General features: G+C 42.9%; 1 protein-coding gene across 11 annotated transcripts in view; it reads right to left on the bottom strand.

Moving 5' to 3' along the window:
- The window catches only part of GIGYF2 (GRB10 interacting GYF protein 2), a 237301-nt gene that overhangs the window by 162380 nt on the left and 52567 nt on the right, over positions 1-22354 (bottom strand). For all 11 annotated transcript variants that reach the window (XM_068280676.1, XM_068280675.1, XM_068280681.1 and 8 more), the window contains exons 2-6: positions 20117-20200; positions 16862-16991; positions 14242-14337; positions 9231-9351; positions 6836-6944 (exon numbers count right to left, since the gene is read on the bottom strand). In XM_068280676.1, coding sequence (XP_068136777.1) covers positions 6836-6944; positions 9231-9351; positions 14242-14337; positions 16862-16991; positions 20117-20157 — 497 coding nt within the window. In that variant the 5' untranslated portion in view covers positions 20158-20200. The remainder of the gene's footprint in view (positions 1-6835; positions 6945-9230; positions 9352-14241; positions 14338-16861; positions 16992-20116; positions 20201-22354) is intronic.

The following is a 22354-nucleotide window of genomic DNA, read 5'->3' as shown; positions in this document are numbered from 1 at the left end:
GCCATTTCTAAAGCTTTGGGACACCAGCGAACCACAGTGAGAGCCATTAGCCACAAATGGCAAAAAGATGGAGCAGTGATTAACCTTCCCAGGTGTGGCCGGCCGACCAAAATTACCCCAAGAGCGCAGAGAAAACTCATCTGAGAGGCCACAAAAGACCCCAGGACAACATCTAAAGAACTGCAGGCCTCACTTGCCTCAATTAAGGTCAGTGTTCACGACTCCACCATAAGAAAGAGACTGGTCAAAAACGGCCTGCATGGCAGATATCCAAGACGCAAACCACTTTTAAGCAAAAAGAACATTAAGGCTTGTCTCAATTTTGCTAAAAAAAACATCTCAATGATTGCCAAGACTTTTGGGAAAATACCTTATGGACCGACGAGACAAAAGTTGAACTTTTTGGAAGGTGCGTGTCTCGTTACATCTGGCGTAGAAGTAGCACAGCATTTCAGCAAAAGAACATCGTACCAACAGTAAAATATGATGGTGGTAGTGTGATGGTCTGGGGTTGGTTTTGCTGCTTCAGGACCTGAAAGGCTTTCTGTGATAGATGAAAAAATGAATTCTACTGTCTACCACAAAATCCTGAAGGAGAATGTCCGGCCATCTGTTTGTCAACTCAAGCTGAAGCAATCTTGGGTGCTGCAGCAGGACAATGACCCAAAACACACCAGCAAATCCACCTCTGAATGGCTGAAGAAAAACAAAATGAAGACTTTGGAGTGGCCTAGTCAAAGTCCTGACCTAAATCCTATTGAGATGTTGTGGCATGACCTTAAAGGGGAACTTCAGCCTAAACAAACATACTGTCATTAAGTTACATTAGTTATGTTAATTAGAATAGATAGGTAATATAATTTTTTACCCACACTGTTTTAAAAGAACAGGCAAATGTTTGTGATTCATGGGGGCTGCCATCTTTGTCATGGGGGCAGCCATCTTTTTGGTTGAAAGGAGGTGACAAGGAGCAGGAGACACAGTCCCAACTGTCCTGTGTCCTGATAACCCCTCCCAGCTGCACACGCTAGGCTTCAAATGTCAAATTCAAAATGTAAAAAAAACAAATTTGCACCAAAACAGCAGAATGAGAGCAACATCATCAGAAATCCCATCATGCTTTGCACAGCATCAGGGGAAAAAAGCCCGGGCAGTTTTCTTCTGTGCAGCTAAAAAATGAGGCTTGGATAAGAGAAACAAAGTTCTGATGCTGTGATACTGTTAAAGAAACACCAGGCCTTTTCAGTGCTGCTGAGTCGATTTTTAGTCCGGAGGTTCACTTTAAAAAGGCGGTTCATGCTAGAAAACCCTCAAATAAAGCTGAATTACAACAATTCTGCAAAGATGAGTGGGCCAAAATTCCTCCAGAGCGCTGTAGAAGACTTGTTGCAAGTTATTGCAAACGCTTGATTGCAGTTATTGCTGCTAAGGGTGGCCCAACCAGTTATTAGGTTCAGGGGGCGATTTCTTTTTCACACAGGGCCATGTAGGTTGAGTTTTTTTTCTCACTAAATAATAAAAACCATCATTTAAAACTGCATTTTGTGTTCAATTATGTTATCTTTGACTAATAGTTAACTGTTTTTGATGAGCAGAAACATTTAAGTGTGACAAACATGCAAAAGAATAAGAAATCAGGAAGGGGGCAAATAGTTTTTCACACCACTGTATATACACACTGGACTGTGGGCGATACAACTGAGGAAGGGCTCTGCCTGAAACATGCAGTGTATCCGTTTGGCTACAATACAGCTTGTTGCTGCACACAGCTCACAAGTGCAGTATCCATTTTTCGTGCTTGCCCTGTACTTGCAGGAGTGGTGTACCTGCAGGACACTGGTCACCGGATCTTTGCCGGTTTCCTACCCGAAGTTGAAGTTTCTTTCCTATTCCGCTTATGAGGGCAGGATATCCAACCTGCACAAGCACCGCTATAGTCATTCTGCTAATAGAGTCTAATGAAAAAAATCAAAATCGGAAATGTTCCCGATTCAGCCACCATGGTCATGCCTTGTGTTGGTGCCTATAATATCCAAATCCACTGCCATAGTGTGACTGCATTCATTTACATGCAGCTTAGGAAAGATTTTTTTATTATACTTATTATACTAGGTCCAAATAACCCAAAACTGAACAAAGCAAGCTCTCACAGCAGTCATGCTGATTCTTAAATTATAAGAAATCTTTGGAGCTGAACTTTTCCAAATCAAAGAGCTATTGTGTAGCTCTGCTTGCCTGCAGCTGTGCACCTGTCCATAAAGTAAGAATACCTCTTTTGCCTTAGCAGACAGAGGACTAAATCCTCGTACACACGCTAGACGAAACTCTGCTGAGGCTGCCTATAATGACCGCCTCTCCTAAGAATCCCGGACTCCCCTTGGGTTGAGGATATTGTCCTCTCCACTTACCCGGCTGCCATCACAACTGCACCCCCTTCAGAACTGCTCATTGCTAGGAATGGTCAAGAAGATGTCAATAATCCCAGCTTGCTATTTACCCAATTCCAACCAGTGTACAATTTGCAAAAAAACTGCTTGCAAGCCAGAACAGTAGAGAGGGGAGAGAGTGTAATGCTGGGGGCAGCATAGCAGCATAGAGCACACCAATGATGGGGCACAGGGATAAGCACTATAATAAAAGCAGCATTGGAGAGGATCATTGTGACAATGGAGGGAATATTGGGAGGACACAGCTATAACCAATGCACTATGAGGGAGCACTATTATATTAAAGGCATTTTGGGAGTACTATAGTAATGGAGGCACTAAAAAGAACCATTATAATAACGGATGGACTATATGGGAGCACTGTTATATTGAGGGAACTATGGGGGAGCAATACAATGGTGGCAATATAGGGGAGCACTAGAATAATGGATGGACTATAGGGGAGCACTATTGAGGACCACTAGAATAATGAATGGACTATAGGGGAGCACTGTTATATGGGGGAGCACTACAATGGTGGCATTATGGGGGAGCACTATAATAATGGATGGACTATAGGGGAGCACTATTGAGGACCACTAGAATAATAGATGGACTATAGGGGAGCACTATTAAGGACCACTACAATAATGAATGGACTATAGGGGAGCACTGTTATATGGGGGAGCACTACAATGGTGGCATTATGGGGGAGCACTATAATAATGGATGGACTATAGGGGAGCACTATTGAGGACCACTAGAATAATGGATGGACTATAGGGGAGCACTGTTATATGGGGGAGCACTACAATGGTGGCATTATAGGGGAGCACTATAATAATGGATGGACTTTAGGGGAGCACTATAATAATAGATGGACTATAGGGGAGCACTATTGAGGACCACTATAATAATGGATGGACTATAGGGGAGCACTATTGAGGACCACTAGAATAATGGATGGACTATAGGGGAGCACTGTTATATGGGGGAGCACTACAATGGTGGCATTATGGGGGAGCACTATAATAATGGATGGACTATAGGGGAGCACTATTGAGGACCACTAGAATAATGAATAGACTATAGGGGAGCACTGTTATATGGGGGAGCACTACAATGGTGGCATTGTAGGGGACCACTAGAATAATGGATGGACTATAGGGGAGCACTATTGAGGACCACTAGAATAATGGATGGACTATAGGGGAGCACTATTGAGGACCACTAGAATAATGGATGGACTATAGGGGAGCACTATTGAGGACCACTACAATAATAATTGGACTATAGGGGAGCACTGTTATATGGGGGAGCACTACAATAGTGGCATTATAGGGGAGCACTAGAATAATGGATGGACTATAGGGGAGCACTATTGAGGACCACTAGAATAATGGATGGACTATAGGGGAGCACTATTGAGGACCACTAGAATAATGGCTGGACTATAGGGGAGCACTATTGAGGACCACTAGAATAATGGATGGACTATAGGGGAGCACTATTGAGGACCACTAGAATAATGAATGGACTATAGGGGAGCACTGTTATATGGGGGAGCACTACAATGGATGGACTATAGGGGAGCACTATTGAATAATGTGACTATAGATAGACTATAGGGGAGCACTATTGAGGACCACTAGAATAATGGATGGACTATAGGGGAGCACTATTGAGGACCACTAGAATAATGGATGGACTATAGGGGAGCACTATTGAGAACCACTATAATAATGGATGGACTATAGGGGAGCACTATTGAGGACCACTAGAATAATGGATGGACTATAGGGGAGCACTATTGAGGACCACTAGAATAATGGATGGACTATAGGGGAGCACTATTGAGGACCACTAGAATAATGGATGGACTATAGGGGAGCACTATTGAGGACCACTAGAATAATGGATGGACTATAGGGGAGCACTATTGAGGCCCACTAGAATAATGGATGGACTATAGGGGAGCACTATTGAGGACCACTAGAATAATGGATGGACTATAGGGGAGCACTGTTATATGGGGGAGCACTATAATGGGTGGCCTATTGGGGAACACTAATATTGGGGACATTATGGGGGAGCACAATGGTGGCATTATAGGGGAGCACTATAGAGGACCACTATAATAATGGGTAGTCTATAGGGGAGCACTGTTCTAAATGGGGAATCTATGGGGGGAGCACTATAATAGAGGTATTATGAGGAAGCACTGTAATAAGGAAGGCATTATGGGGAACAATGATATAATGGAGAAATTATGGGCAAGTGTTAATAATAATGAAGGAACTATAATAAATGGAGCAATATGGGCCGCACCAAAAAGCTGCAACAAAATATGGTGCACTAAAAATTAGCCTCTCCCCACTGGCAGGACTGGAGCTTTGGCACACTATCCTTTGCTGCATTTGTTCTGCACATTTTAGGCCACACAGCTTCTAGCTTACCCCATGCAGCTGAAAATAACATCTGGGGATAACAATGAATATGCTTGACTGTTATCTCCATTGGTCATTCACTAACTACCTACAGACATACAGCAGCAAAGTCAGACAGTGCGACCCATCTTATGTCTCTTGCAATTTTAACTTAGCATGTTATTTGAGCTGATTTCACAGATTCCATTATGCAGCTCCCTCAGCTGACATTGTGGCACACACACACACAAGCACATGCTCCGCTTTCTCACTGTCTGGTTACAGAGTTTTATAATGCAGAACAAATCTTTTTGTACAATAACAGTGTAGCAATTATTTCTTACATGTCTATTTAAAGGAACCTTGTCACTCTTTATACCCAATTAACTAAACAGATTTGTCAAATCAGACGCTTCAGCTTAATGTGGCTGAATACCTAACCTCAAAAACAGTGTGCCAAAGTTGAGATATAGGCACTACTAATAACCAGAGTGTTCTCCGCACCAGTCTTTAGGTTTGTAAACACTCACATTTGCCTTAATCACACTTGACATAAAGAGTGTAACAATTGTTGTAGTTGAGATGATAGGCGTTCCGGTTACCAGTTGGAATGGTTTTCTATCTTTCTACACCTATATCTTAGATGGGGCTCTGTAGTTGGATATTTAAAAAAGCAGCCCCACTCTAGGTGTCTCGGGACACAAAACAGATCATCCTTAAGCTCGGTTCACATTAGCAAGTATGTGCAGTCCACGGTATCCATTCTCATTTGTGATCGAGACAGGGTTACTTTACTAACCTAAATTATCCAATTCATTCAAATTTACATAATGGATTACATGCAACTACTTTTCTGCTTTTATGAACAGATATCATCATATGTGCCTAAATTAGGTAAATAATGGTGCTGTGCAAGATCAGGGTTATGCAGTGTTACCCCTATCCAGTTCATGCCCAAGCCCACGCAGCCATGTAAAAAAATATAAATAAAAACTTGTTTATGTATCAAAAGTGTGTAATCCAAGGAAATGCTACAATAATTCAAGCTCAAGATCCTGCAAAGATTAAAAAGTAAAATTGAACAGTTTAGTGATCAGAGTGCTCAGATACCTGAAGTGAAATTGGGCTTATGCCACTGAAAATAAATGTGCAGAAATACTGATCACATGACCAGAAGTACCAAGTACAGCGTTTCAGTTTTCAGGTTCTGTGGGTGTGGCTGCACTGATTACATCATCTCCGCTGCAGACAGCAAGACGAGAGGCACAATCACAACTCTCAGCGGGATACTAGTGATGGTAAATGAGATGCTGCTTATTCCAGCTTTCATGCAAATTCCATGCAGCTGAGCACTGGAGCCTGTAACTCGTCCAATTCAAAGCTGCAAGCAATGGGCATTTATTATGTGTAAAAGCCAGAATATTTAGCATCTCTCACTGACCATCTGCAAGTGCAACCTATGTGACTGGGCTACTGACCAGGCATTTTACAAATTATTTGACTTTCGGTAATCCAAGGGAAGTCTAGACAGATAAAATGGCTTCCACAAAAGTGTGTCTGCACAAGTCTATGGAAATATTTGTGTTTGGAACAGGGCTTTAGGGCCCGTTCAGACTGCAAAATGCGGACAGCCACGCATGCGGACCGCAACGCGTACGAACGCACGCCATCCGCGTTCGTATGCGTTGCGTGGCTGATCCCATCACTGAAAAGTGAATGGGACAGCCGCGCGTTTTTGTAAAATCTGCGTGCAGCATGCGTTCCCGGACCGCACAGGTCCGGAACGCATGCAGTGTGAACATCAGACATTGCACTCTATGCAATGTCTGATGTCCTGCGTGTCGGCCACCTGCACGCGTTTCCAAAACGCGGCTGGAAACGCGTGCAGTGTGAACGGGCCCTTACATATGGACTTTCTTCAGTTTCTTCTGATATGTAAATGTCTATTGCCACACCCCCTGGGATTATGCCAGGTCCTCTCACCTTTCTTCCCAGCTCTGTGACCGGTGCATCTCTCGTGCTCCTCGGCCGAATCCACTCTCAACTTCATCAAAACTTCTTTGGTAGAAACCCCCTTCTCCTCTTCCTCTGCCTTTAATACAAGGGGAAGAAAAAAACAAAACAAATTAAGATTGAAAAGCAAGACCCCACTTTCCAATTTCACTGGATACCAGCTAATAATGTTTTCAAGATCATTCAGATTACTGAAAGTTATACAATGCAGATTACCTGGCTGTGTTGCTAAACCCTTTCCTCCAATCATTGAGACAGATACCTAGAACAGGCTGGCAGACCAGGGGCTCTGGCTGCACTATTCACATGCTTGTTTCAGGTGTGCCATTCAGACACTACCAATGCCAGAAAGATCAGCAGGACAGCCAGGCAACTGGCATTGCTTAAAAATTAACAAATACGGCAACCTGCACTTCCCTCTCACTTCCGGCCTTTAACACGCTAATGTACTAGGTTATCACATAATTTAACCGCAGAACTACTGACTAAAAAGCCGACGCTATACTGTATAGGCCAGTTTAAACAAAAGACAAAAATGTAAAATAATATTTAGGGCCCGAACACACTTGTGCATTGGCCAGGAACACAGGGGCCCCATGACATGTGGCACCAAACACTAGTAACACAACTATGCACTGGGCTTTATGCTTGCAGCTGAGAAATACTTCATTATGACTATTGGGACATTTGAACTTGCTATATTTTTTTTCTTTCATTACAACTTAAATTTATTACAAGTCGGTACATTTTTTGACTCCACCTCCAGGACCCAAAACCGTCTCCACAGTCCTGGAGGGAGGGGACACTGGGCACTATGGAACACTATATAAGTAAGGGACTGGGCACTAGGTAACACTATATAAGGGAGGGGTCACTAGACAACCAGAGAAGCGATATGGGGATGGGATGTTAAAAGTAGCAGCTTGGGTTTCTACCCTAGGTTTATACTAGAGTCAAACTATTTTTCTGGTGTCTGAAGGGAAAAATAAGAATCTCCGTTTAGACTTAAAGTATATACAGTAACCAAAATGGTGTTGCATATTCTCCCTACGTTTGGCTGGGTTTCTTCCTGAAGCTCTGGTTTCCTCCCATGTCCCAAGTATATACAACTGGGACAAGCTGGCTTCCCCTCCAAACTGGCCCTAGACTGTGGTAGGGATAATAGATTGTGAGGCAAGTAATGCAACTTGTTCTATGTACGCCACAAAGGACTGCATAATGTCAGTGCCATGTACTGCAAATACAGTGACGTTTTGTAAGGCCTTGCACTACAATTCTTAAAAAGCGATGTAAGAATGCACCTGCGTCTGCAAGTGGTTTCACATGTTTTCTACACAATTTAGTTTGTGTTTTTACAGAAGAAAAATTCACTGGAGGCTGAAAACGGCATGCACAAAAATGTGTGTAAATACACAATTTGTTTGGATAGCGATAGTCTTACATTATTACTGATCTATGTGGTGCCATCACCTTCCGTGGTGCTGTACACTATGAATTGTGCTCTAGATGCAAGTAAAAATGCACGTCTGCCCCTGAACTATGAACACTGCATAGTTTCATATGCCTATGCATTCCCCACAAAACAGACAGCGAGATATCGCCTTTTTTGTTTTATTTTAAACAATAAAACAATTCCCCCCCCCCACCCTCCAAAACACAATCCCATTTATGAGGGATATACACACACGCCCCCCATTACTACAACATTGACTTATTTTGACTTATTTTTCTCCTTCACTTGCCCCTGGCCATCACTACCACCTTTTTTTCCTATTCCGGTTTCTATAGCTTGAGAGACTAATCAGACTACTGATGGAATGTATAATCAAGAGTATATTTCTCTGTAGGCAGGAAATATGATAGCTGCGATTATGTTCAAAAGCACATTAGTATTAGTGCAGACACTGCAGCTCTCTGTGATATTTGGTCCCAAATCATAGGAGCATTAAAGGTCCATTATCCACTTCTATTAGTTGTATATTTGTCCCAGAGTAAAATGTGCTATAAATTACTTTTTTTTCCCTATGTTGCTGGCACTTCTAGTAAAAATGTGACAGCCCTGACAGATTTTGGTCTAAGCCATCTCCTCACAGGGGATTATCAGGCATTCCTTTATTTTCAAAAGCACTCCTTGGATGGAAGTGGCACATTCCAACTTCCAGAATAGTGTGCACAGGAGGAGACTGGCTTTCCTGCACGAATAAAAGGCGCTTTCGAAGGGGTGCTTTTGAAAAGACTAAAAATACTGAAAACACATGAGGCGAAGGGCTAGTTTAAAATGTGTTGTGCTTTCCTTTCCACCTAACCCACCATTGGCGTTCAGAGTTTAACATTATACAGATATTCAGAATCCTTCACCAATTACCTCGACCTCTGGAAGAACTCCGACCTCTAGGAGCCCCTACTACTGTTCCTCCTCCTCCTCCGCTGCCCCTGCCCATGAGGCGCAGCACAGCTGAACTATTAACAGACATGGAGAAGTTTCTCTGTGGGAAAAGAAAACAATTCAGACTGCAGTGAAGAGATACTGTATTATTTTACAACATGGCACTTATGGCCCATATTATAAATGTTTAATAGAGCACTATTGCAATAAATTTTAAAAATGAAAGTAGGTGTGCACAAACATGCAAGATGTATGTCTGTCTCAGAGTAAAAAGGCACTATAATTATTTCCTGTGTCGCCGTTACTAACGGTATTTAAATCCGATAGCACTACACTTTAAAAATAATTAAAGCGGATACGGGATGAAAAACTAACACAAGTAACTTGTCTATATATCTAATCTAAAGTTTAGATAGTTTGCACAGCAAATCTAGCTACAAACAGCTTCAACAGTTTATGATTATTTATTCCTGTGATACAATGAGGGCAGCCATGTTCTGTTTGTCACAGGCTGAGGGCTGGAGATGCTATCAGCTTACCTGTGTGTAAATTCAGTCCCCTCTCCTCCTTCCTCCTCCCTTCTGCCTCTGAAATCTCTGGCTAGTAACCTCCTCCTCCTGCTGCCCAGACTGAGCTCCCATAAGCCCTTGCTACAGTGCCAAAGCACTCTGAAAAAGCTGCGGGTGAGGCTTGTTTAGTTTATAGGGAATTAGAGTACTAAAACAAAACAAAAAATAATTTGGCTTGAGGAATGCCCTATAAACTATATGTAAGGAATACAATTATGCAATGAAGGGCTGTGTGTGCGCAGAAGAGACCGACTGGCGAGACCGATTATGGTTACCGGGACCGTTAGTAAAAGAATGGAGCCACCCGGGATAACGATGAGGTACTCAGCGGTGCTTACGGGGCTGGGGGAAGCCCCGGGTAAGGATCAAATATTTTACAATGAACGTCTCTGGGAACACTAAAAGTGTGGCGCTCATTCTCAGCCTGCCACAGAACACTCCATCCCACAGCTCACATACAGATCCTTGAGCCATTTTTTTTTTTTACCTGGCCAGTGCATCTGTGGTGCGATGCTCCGCCCCCATCGTAACTAAAATAGTCATTCATAGGACCCTCCGCAGAGTGCGCGCCCGGATGACACGCATAGCGCCATCCCACCACACGCCCTTCAATGCCCCTCCTTGTATATGCATTGTTCCACACGTGCGTGCTACACCACCAGCAATGTAATATTTCAGCATCACCCATCGACTTCCATGCATTCTGCCACGCCTGGAAGTCAGACGGTAATGCGCTATTGACTTTGTGGCGGGTTGATGGCCGATCGGAAACTTCTGCCACAACACGATGGGGCAAGTGTTCTAGGCTCTATAGACTCATTGCTGTTGCTGTACCCTGCGTTCAGAAAGGGTAACGCAACGCAAGGAAACTGACCACCAGCGTGAAAAATTTTAAAATTTTAAATTCATGAAAAACACAAATAAATATTTCTCCCAGAGAAAAATGTGCTATAAATTACTTTTCTCCCACGTTGCTGTCTCTTACCGTAGGTACAAAAATATGACAGAACTGACAGGTTTTGGACCGCCCATCTCCTCATGTGGGATAATCAGGGATTTCTTTATTTTAAAAAGCATTTAGCAAACGGCAGTTGCTCAGTACACGGGAGGGGTGGGCTATTGCATCTTTATAAAGATCCTTTCCAAGTAGTGCTTTTGTGAAGAATACATGAAATACTTAGAATCCACTATGAAGAGAGATGGAGCAAATCCAAACAGCTGACCGCTCTGACACGGAGAGAGAGCGGGAGCACTTCCACGTGCATCTCTCACATGTGACTCGGCGGCGGCTGCTCTGCGGTGGCTGCGCTGGAAGTGCTCCCGCTCTCTCTCCGTGTCAGAGCGGTCAGCTGTTTGGAGTGAGCATATATCGGCACCTGGACCTGGGGGGGAGAGGGGGGTCGGGCAGAGCTAGGCATGCTATGCATGCTCAGCAGTATCTGCTATGCGGCTTTGCGTCCGGAGCTGGGGTAAAAGGATACATAGTAAAAAAATTATATTGATTTTTAACTTCTACAATGCCTTTTTGGCTCATTTAAATAGTAAATAAAAGATTGCAAGAGAGATTTCATTTTCAGTTTTGGGGCTAACAGTTACTCTTTAAGGACCAGAGACTGCTGATACAGCAAAGCGGCGCTTACCGATGAATCTCTGCGCAGCCCCGCCGCTCTTGCCGGTCACACCACTCGCTCTTCGCCACAGGTCCCTCTCTCTGTCGTCTCTATGACGGCAGAGCGCCAGTCAGAAGCCGATTTCATTGGCTCCTGACCCTGTCAATGCAAGCCAATGCGATTGGCTTACAGTGATTAAAGGGTCAGGAGCCAATTAAATTGGCTCCTGACCGGCTCACGCAGCTCTACCGTCATATAGACGGCAGTGCAAGTAAGTTGCGACGGGGAGAGAGCGGCGGGAGCGACAATTGAAATCATGTCCTGTCAGAGCCACGCAACCACATGCAGGAAGTAGATTTCAGCCAACTTGGTCCGAAAACGGTTAAACAGCCAAGTTCTTTAAAGGGAACCTGAAGCGAGGAAAATGATTTAAAATAAACACGACGTAGCTGCAAATGAATATTACATACTAACCTCACCGTCAGTTCTTCTCAGAGACTCACCATTTTCTTCTTACAATGATCCCTTCCAGTTCTGACAATATTTTGTCAGAACTGAAATATACCAGTTGCCGTCAGTTATATATCAGCAGCTGTCAGTTACAACTGAATGTGCAAGGTAGTGTCCATGTTTCCCTATGGCTCAAGTGGGTGATATTACAGTTTAACAGTGTGCTGACCAGGAAGCTGTTATGGGGTAATGGCAATTTTTAAAATGGAGGACGGAGAATTTCATTAGTTACAGTGGAGAAATGGGACGCAGGAGAGGAGATAGATTGAGGAGTAGATTACACAGGAGGTAAGTATGACATGTGTATGGTTATTTGGACTTTTTATTTTCAGTTCAGGTTCTCTTTAAAGAGAGTCTGAAGTAAAATTTAAAAGAAAAAACAGATACTTACCAAAGGAGAGGGAAGGCTCTGGGTCTTGTAGAGCCTTCCCGTTCTCCTATCAGTGTCCGCGAGCCACCTCCCGCCGGCTCTTCGGCAGCAGTTCACGACCAAAACTTCTCCTATACCTGATTTACAATCTTAAATTCATCAGTGATGGCAACATGATTACGGCTGGCATGAAGCATTACTGAAAGAGGTTTGTTAAAGAGAACCTGAACTGAAAATTAAACCTGAAAGTCAAAATAAACATACACAGGTCATACTTGCCTCCCGTGTAGTCTGCTCATCAATCTCTTTCTCCTCTTCTGTGTCCCATTTGTCCACTGTGATCAATAGAATTCCTGTCCTCCATTTTGAAAATGGCCATTACCCCATAACAGCTTCCTGGTCAGCACACTGTTAAACTAATATCGCCCACTTGAGCCATAGGGAAACATGGACATTACCTTGCACATTCAGTTGTAACTGACAGCAACTGATATATAACTGACAGCAACTGGTATATTTCAGTTCTGAAAAAAATATTCTCAGAACTGGAAAGGATCACTGTAAGAAGAAAATGGTGAGCTTTTGAGAGGAACTGACGGGGAGGTAAGTATGTAATATTAAGTTGCAGCTGTGTCATGTTTATTTTAAATCATTTTACTCAGTTCAGGTTCCCTTTAACCATTTAAGGACCAGGGGGTTTTCTAATGATCAGTGCTGCGTGGGCTCTACAGCCCGCAGAACCGATCAGGATTGTGGCCGGGCGATCAGACTCCCCCCCCCCCCCCTTTTTTCCCCCTCTAGGGGGATGTCCTGCTGGGGGGGGTCTGATCGCCGCCGGCTATGACGGAGTAGCGGGGGGGGGGCTCCTCAAAGCCCCCCTCCGCAGCCATTTCCGCCCTCCCTCCGCTTACCTCCCTCTCCCTCTTGCTCTGTAATGCGCAGGACGGAAGTCCGTCCTGCGCATCCTAGGATAGGCTTTGGCCTATCAGATGCCGGCGATCCCCGGCCAATCAGAGGCCGGGGATCGCCGATCTGCCTTACGGCACTGCCATATGATGTAAACAGCGGGGATTTCTTCCCCGCTTGTTTACATTTCGCTGACCCTCCGTGAACTGGCATGGATCCATGCTATACCACTAACGACCCGCCGACACCTATCGGCATTAGGCGGTCGTTAAGTGGTTAAGTTAGCAGAACACCTAGTCTCCCAGACTCCTCTGGGGTAGAATGCTGCGACATCATAGCCTAGGCTAAGCATCACTGGGAGGGGAGAGCTACTTACCAATATACAGAAGCATTTCTGATGCTGAGACCAGGATCATTAATATAAAATCGGGTATCCTGAACAATGGTTTACATTCTACTATATCATTACAGTGGCTCTTGTGATATGATCTAATGTGATGTGTCCAAATCTGGAAAAATGGGCGACCTTAAGAATCTGGAACAGCCATCACCAGGGTTAAAGTATGATGGCTAGATGACTGGGACAGAACATCTCCTAAACAGCAGGTCTTTTAAGGCATCCCCGACATGCAGTGATGTCAACAGGTCATGGGCCCTCAAGACTCATTAAGTGAGAAGCAAACATTAGCCCATTTGGCCCAATACTACAGAAGAGCTACTGTCGCAAAAAATGCTGGAAAAGAAGTTATACTGGCCATGAGAGAAGTTGTCAGCATATACAGTGCATCGCAGCTACCTAGGTATGAGCAGTGTGGCTGCAGATTGGTCAGTCATGTGACCATGTTAGGGATTAGATTGTGAGCTCCTGGAGGAACTAGTGACAGGACTGTGTAATCTTTTAAGCTCTATAGAATCTGTCAGCAGTGTGTATATACACACACTTTTTTCCTCCATACATGATACACCTCCCGTGGCTGGGGAACTGTAAAAATATGCAGTAATTGTCAGTATTCCTGTGAACTCACCTGCTCTTCTTCAGTAAATGGAACAAGTGCCAATGGTAGTAGGGGCTCCTCTTTCAAAATAGGCTGGAACTCTTTGTCCAGGAGATCTGACGGGACCTATAGCACACAAATCTTTTAGAGAATCATATAGAAGAAAACCAATAATTCACAAGCTTTCACACAGCTGCCCTGCAGTTCTTCATTACAGAAAGGTATTGCTAGTATCTTTTAGTGTGAGAAACCGATCCACATTTTCCCAACTGGCAAGAAATGGATGAGTTAACTGTGCAACACTGAATACCGTAAACTGGTCCTGTGAGTGAAATATAGATCTCAATCTTACATGAACTGGGTTTAAAACTTTCTAAACTCATAACATTCCCATATACTCAGGCGTGGGTGCTTGTAAGGGGTTTGTTTCATTTGTTCAGAGAGGTGCAGAGGAAATGTACAAGCAGAATGCCAGAAGCAATTGCTGCACTAAACTAGTGTGGAGGAAACTGATTTGTGAGTACACACACAAACTAATGTATGGAAAGATAATCAGTTCAGAAGATTGTGGGGAGGTGTGTAGTCCAGAGGAGTCCCGAGACTTCCTACGGATACAAGAAAAACAGAGACCAGGAGCCCCTTATAGTGTAGTATATTAATATCAAGTTCTGGATTAATACTGAGTGATGAGGTACTCACAAAGGTGGGTTGCAAGACCAGCAACCACAGTATAAAAGCAAGTGAGGAAATCCCGTCCCCACTCTGGTTCTTTATCTTCAAATGCATGGGTCCCACTCCAGAACACAATGATTGTTTGGGTACACAAAACAAAAACAATTGACAGCAACCTCTAACAGCTAGGGGGATGTAAACTATATCACTGGGAGGGAGAAGGCGCCCCAAAAAATAATCATGGATGTAATAAATATAAAATGGCTTACCTCTAAGAAGAAGGCGCAATGGCAATATAAGAAAGAAAGAAATTATTATAATCAGACACAAAAACGATAACTCGTTTCGCGAAGCAGTCCGCTTCCTCATATCTAATAAAGCAGCGTTTTGATAGCCAAATTGCAGAGCTTGGAGCGCCTTTTAGGTGGACAGCGTTAGTGGACTGTGCTCCGCGAAACAAGTTATCGTTTTTGTGTCTGATTATTAAAATTTCTTATATTGGCATTGTCTCTTCTTAAAGGTAAGCCGTTTTATATTTACTACATCCATGATTATTTTTTGGGGCACATTCTCCCTCCCAGTGACTTAAGAAGATTGTGTTTAAGTGAACCTGAGCTCTGGAAGCTAAGTGTATCTTCTACTCTGATCCAGGATTGTAAGCCCACCTTTAGTTTGTATAGGTGATCAGACATCCTAATTACCGTACCTGTCTTGTCAAATACAGGGAGTAGCCAAGTCTCTGTACTGCTCCCCTTCTGAGTAACCAGTGTTACCTCAGAGACACTTGGTGTGCATATACACATCCAATTTTGACTGGCCAATCGCTGATTCATTTCCCCCTTCCATGTAGCATGAAGGTCAATTTTGAATGTGTTAAACAGATTGTGTAGGTAAGCTGTCATACTGTGTAAGGGGTTTGGTGGTTCTTGTAAGGACCAAGAGCACCTAAACGAGAAGTAGAGAGTGGCCAGGTGCCAAACGGTGCAGTATCCTTAGGTATAAGGGGATGAAACCATATACTCACCAAGGTTGGTTGCAGTTTCTGCAACCACCGTATAAGCCTGCTGGGAATTGACCATCCCAACTCAGTGCTCCAGCTGGATACTGGAAGGTCGCACTCCTGTAGTTCTATAGACTTTCCAAAAAACTGTAAAGCTATTACCTCCAAAGGAGGTCTGACTGTAAGGAGGGTGGAGGTGCCAATATTTTACTGTTTTGTTTGATTTGGTGTGGGGTTATGTGATTTTGTCTATTCTATATAAGTGTGAATTGTTTGATCGCCAGTATTCCACACGCCTTGATAAAGGGGGACCCTGCGTGGCCCTGAAACAATTGTCGGGTCTGTATGATGTGGAATAATGCACAATAAAGTGCGTTGCATTGGAATTGGTGTGCTGATGGACTGTTTGTTTGTACTAATAGTGACACTATGTCACCTTATCAAGCACTCAGCAATTAACGGTGTGCCAGCTTCACTCCTGTGCATGGTATATTCTACTCCTTATGCTGCTCAGACATTTTTTGTATTGTCCTAAGGAAGCAGACCATGAATATTTTTCCAGTTGAACTGGTGTCTGCATCTTCTGGAGAGGTAAGAGATTACCTCGTTTAAATGTTATGTTCTAAAGTGTTAAAACCCATATAATTTTGGGAGCCTCCATCCCACCCTTCTGTCACATTGCATGGAAGTGGTAAAATTGGCCAATTAAAACTGGATTTGTGTATGTACCCTTAGAGAGAAACTAACAGTTCAGAGTAAAAAAAAAAAAGCGATTGATGCAGGTTAAAAAATTCTGGCGACAGAAAGTTGGCTACCACCACAACAAGCATGCAATCCATCTATGGTTAGCAAGGTTAGATGGCAATGTGAATTACTAAAGCAATGTTGTCCACGATATATAGAACAAGCCAGAAATGAGATAGAATGATGGAGCATTGAGTTCATGTTTGCTTGAAGCATGAGGTGTATTCTGCTTACCTTATTGTCCTTTATATAAAGTGCAAGCATCTCTTCCCGGCCGTACCGATAATCTGCTAGCTTGTACTTTGGCAAAGCCGGGGAGAGGGGTGGGGAAATGACAGATCCCCCGCTGGACAGAGCTCTTAGCCTGTAAAATGCAGAGATACACATCAGAACAGAAATTGCTTTTCAGAATACATGGCTACTTAAGTTTAGCCAAGTAGTTTTATAGAGATGCAAACGGTCGAAAAATGATACAAGCATCACAGGTGACCATCTCCTCATTTCCCCAGCCAGTAGCTTCTTTAAGTAATACAAACTATAGACTACAGTCTGCGTCAATAAAAAAACCGTTACCTTTTAACGTGTAAAAAGACAAACTAGGTAGAGTGAGAAAGCATCCAATTATATCACGATATAGTAAAATTGAGAAGGTCCTACCTTCCAGAAGCAGAAATAGGACTAAGTAGTGTTCGAAAAAAAACACTTTATTGTGCACTTTTATGACGTGGACATCCAGAGCGGTTCACTATATCACAGTGGTATAAGTTGATGCCTTCTCACTCCACCTAGTTTGTCCTTTTACATGTTAAAAAGGAAAAGGTTTTTATTTTAATTACTTTTTTGACGCCTCCAACCTTGTAGAGGATATCATATTAGCTCTCTGTACTCTGTTTTAACTGACAGTTGCCTCTGCTTAAAAACAGGGTCTTTCAAAACACTTCTAATGAAGGTTGTAAGCACAGTCTATTTTATCTTTAGTTTTTATTATGCAGGTGAAGCAGTTAGCTCCATAGCAACCTTTGGTAATTCCCTAACTGGAATCAGAGCAGATACATATATTTCTCCCAGGAAGAATAGGACTGACAAGATAATTGATCAAGTTGACAATTTATCTAGCATCTTAAAGAGACTCCGTAACAAAAATTGTTTTTATCATCCTACAAGTTCCTGTTTTTTTATCATCCTACAAGTTCCAAAAGCTATTCTAATGTGTTCTGGCTTACTGCAGCACTTTTTGCTATCACAGTCTGTAATAAATCAATGTATCTTTCCCCTGTCAGACTTGTCAGCCTGTGTCTGGAAGGCTGCCAAGTTCTTCAGTGTTGTGGTTCTGCTATGAACTCCCCATTTCAGGCCCCTCTCTGCACACTGCCTGTGTGTTATTTAGATTAGGGCAGCTTCTCTCTTCTCTCTTATCTTTTACAAGCTGGATAAATCATCCTCTGAGCTGGCTGGGCTTTCACATACTGAAGAATTACAGACAAGGGCAAAGCTGTTTGCAGGAAGAAACGAGCAGCCTGAAACTTCAGTGCATGAGAACTGCAGGGGGAAAGAAACACACAAATGATCTCTTGAGATTCAAAAGTAAAGCTGTATACAGCCTGCTTGTGTATGGATGTATTTTTCTATGTGTGGACATACTGTACATCAACCTACTTCCTGTTTTGGTGGCCATTTTGTTTGTTTATAAACAAACTTTTTAAAACTGTTTTTAACCACTTTTAATGCGGCGAGGAGCGGCGAAATTGTGACAGAGGGTAATAGGAGATGTCCCCTAACGCACTGGTATGTTTACTTTTGTGCGATTTTAACAATACAGATTCTCTTTAAGTGGTTCCTGTTGTAAATGTATCTAAGAATAACGTGGTTGGACAGTGCAAAAGCAGCTATATAGCTAATCACACAAAACTCTGATTTCTAAATAATTGAATGTATGTGAGGTCACACAAGCACCGCCCCATACCCCCCACCACCCCACTGCATAACCGCAGAACGCATCAGCTACACAGCTGACACACGTCTGTGCAGGCCAGCCCAGAGATGTCCAAGGGGATCGGATCCCAGTCCCCGACAGGTGACATCAGTTAGTTGTCGTGTATGCAACTTCACACAATGAGGAGCGTTCATTTAGAATACTGGATGCTTACACTCTCCCTCCTCCAGCAGTCAGAACAGACCCCCGCAGGTCAAACAGTGATGTTGTCTAAATCAGTGTTCCCCAACCCTGTCCTCAGGGCCCACCAACAGTGCATGTTTGGTGGAAATCCACAGAGGTGGTTAATCAGCTCTGCTGAGACACTAATTACTCCACCTGTGCATGTTTGTGGTGTTCTGAAAAACATGCACTGTTGGTGGGCCTTGAGGACAGGGTTGGGGAACTCTGGTCTAAATCATGACAGGCAATCTTAAAGTTAAGTATAAACTATACGCTTACCTCCAGTGTCATTTAGAATAAAAATAATCACAGTTAATGTTCTCCATATCGTTCCCTAACCTAGCTTTGTCAGTTGGACAGGAATATAAATTAACTGTTCCCCGGGAAATGGTAATTGTTAAATCCAGTCTTCCTCGTCAGAAGCCCGAAGCCTCTCCACTTAGAAGTCAGGTGCTCTGTGGCCATCACCGCCTGTGTTGCCGCAGCCGCCCTAAGCTCGGCGGTCACCTATCAGGCTGATTTGGCCGAAGTGAGGGCGGACTGCAGCAACACAGGTTGATAGGTGACGGATAAAGACTGTTTCAGTGAAGAATCATGACTCAAACCAGCGTGTGTACACCACCATACTACATCTGATAAAAATGTGACATGCCGGATATTTAGTGATCCCCAACCCCCGAGCAGCGCTCCAACATAGCATTGTCTCCTCTCCCCCACGGGAATCCGCTTTGTCGCATGCCACTAATTTTCCCTCCACCCCCCTCCATAGCCACAGACGCATCACTAGCCTGAAGGCTGATCATGTCTGTACAGTGTCGGCAGTGCTGTCGCTCATGGGATCGTGTACCAAAACCTGCCGGGCAACAGACTCCCCCAAAGTTCCCCCGGTGTGTACAGAGCTTTAAGCCTCTTTCACAGTGCGACGTTAAAGTCGCACGTTAAACCACCATTTAACGCAGAATAACTCACTGCAATGAAAAATCAATGCCCCATTCACAGTGCACGTTGCGTTGGTGACCAACGCTTCACATTAAGTGGAAGTACTGCATGCAGTGCGTTATACACATTATTAGCTGCGTTGGACTGTTTACACATGCTCAGTAATGACTTGGAAACATACTTTTCATTGCCTGTATGCTCTACTGTATGCAACCGTAACGGGGCATTAAGTTGTGCTGCGACTTTTTGGGGGCGTTGCATTGTAATTTGCATTGTGACTAACGTTGCATCAAAACACAACATCCTACTGTGAAAGAGGCCTAAAAGTCCTTTAAATCAGTATGGTTATAAACTATGCTTGACAGAAAGCATTAAATACTACCATAAACACTCACCACTCTGGGCCAAAGTTCAGGGTCTGAGTCTCAGCTGTCATAATGCCTTCTGTTTCTTTAAGTTTTTATAAAGAGGATAAAAATCTAGCAAGACAAAAAGAGAAGGGATAAGATGACCTGTCTTATAGTACAACATTTCATCACCACAGTGCTTAGCAGAGAGATTATTGCTGCTTATGTTAGCAAACATCCTCACTCTGTGATAACTGGTGTGATCATCTCAGTTACATAAAGAACACATTTTGCTACCCCGTAGTTATGGATATGAACTATATGCACAACACTTCTATTGCAACATTATTTGCGTAATATATATTAAAGTGGACCAGAACTCTTGCACAGGAGAGAAGTAAAAGAGAAATGCACCCTGAATGTTTTTAGAGAGATTAGCCTGATTAATTCCTGCTCACCTGTGACTAAAGTTGTAATTTGATCTCTCCCTTGTGTCACCTGCCATGGCGGATGAACTAATTTGAAAGCACAGGATGTTAACAATATGTCTGCTTCCATGAATGCAGGAAGTAGAAACACTGGAGATTTATTATAGGATTTGTATCAGCTGTAAGAAAGAAATGTTCTTCTTTAAAGGTTATTATGCTGTTGAGTATCTTTTAGAGCAGAGAGGAAGTTCTGAGTTTAGGTTTGTTTGAAATAACAGTAACAAAACACAGAAGTAACACAGAAGTAACACTACTGAACACTCCAGACAATGGTTTTTAATTATACAGCCAAAGTAGTTAAAATACACAACTTATAACAAATCTGCACTGTGTTTTTGATGTTCTGCTTTCATTTTGGAAAATTGCACACGCTTTAATAATCTAATCGTAGCGCATGAAGTGTGAACAGGCCCCAACTCTCCCAACATGCACTTCAGTCAGCAAGCTACTGCAGGCATAATCATGTGATTGCAGTGTAAGGACATGTAAAAAAGGCCTGCGTACCAGAATAAAATTCATTTTGAAATGTAATAAGTTTTATGCTACATGGGGTACAGAGTATTCATTTTAAAAAAGAAAGAAGGGACGACTACTATGTGGCAAAGGAAATACTTGTTCTCTATTCTCCTGCTGTATTGCGCGATGTTTGTTTCATTTAAGTCCAAGATTATGTTTGGAGAAAGTCAAGGCAGCTCCCTCAGAAATCACATTTTCAAAAGAAGCTTGCATCAGTATTGCTGCCAAACAATGCTCCAAACAATAGCTGGCAGAGCGCATATACAGGGGGCACTCCTATGCCATACAATTTACTATCACTGAAGCTGCACAGCAAAGCTTATGCTTAAACAAATTCTGTTCATTCACTCAAGCAAGGAAAGACTTGCAGTACAATAGGGGAGAGGGGGACCCATCAAAACACTCTGGTGAGAGAAATTATTCTTATTTAAAGCGGCCCTGAACTCAGAACTTCCTCTCTGCTATAAAAGATACACAACAACATAACTTAAGAAAAACATTTTTTTTATTACAGCTGATACAAAATCCGCACTGTTTCTGCTTCCTGCTTTCATGGAAGCAGACATATTGTTAACATCCTGTGCTTTCAAATGAGCTTATCTGCCGTGGCAGTCAGCTGACACAGGGGAAAGATCAAATTACAACTTGTGATTAGACACAGATGAGGGGTAATTAAAGAGGCTAAATGCTCTAAATACATACAGGGTGCCGTTATCTGTTTTTCCTTCTGTCCTGTGCAAGAGTTCAGGTCCACGTTTAGGTATACCCGAGCAATCTGTGACATGATGAGATAACAGTGTATGTACAGTACAAAGCATTAAAAACCAGGATGTTTTACTTGATTTATTTTGCTGCTTAAAAAAGTTACGTTTTTAGCCGTGGAAGTGACAGCTTCTGTTTTGTTAGTACCTTGTCGCGAATATAGTAAACACCACTGATAAGCAAATTACAGCAATAAAAGTTTTCCTGGCAGAACACAACTTCTAAGGGCAGGGAGAGATAAAATACATGAACTATTGACCATTTGCTCAATGTATTTTATCTCTCCCTGCCCTTAGAAGTTGTATGCTGCCAGGAAAACTTTTTATTACCATTCAACCTACTTTGGAAATGTTTAAATATAAAAGAAAACCCCCGAATACTTTAAAGAAAAAAAGTCATTTTTAGGAGTAGACGGATAAATATAATTGTTTATCTTATCAGTTTATTTTCACCTCGGTTCACTTTAAGATAGGCCAGACACACTTGCAGGACCTAGGACACCACTCATCCCTGTAAATGA

This window comes from Hyperolius riggenbachi, chromosome 4, assembly GCF_040937935.1.
Source record: "Hyperolius riggenbachi isolate aHypRig1 chromosome 4, aHypRig1.pri, whole genome shotgun sequence".
Taxonomy (NCBI): Eukaryota; Metazoa; Chordata; class Amphibia; order Anura; family Hyperoliidae; genus Hyperolius; species Hyperolius riggenbachi.
Note: the sequence above shows the minus strand (reverse complement) of the source record. Positions and strands in the feature narration are given on the sequence as shown.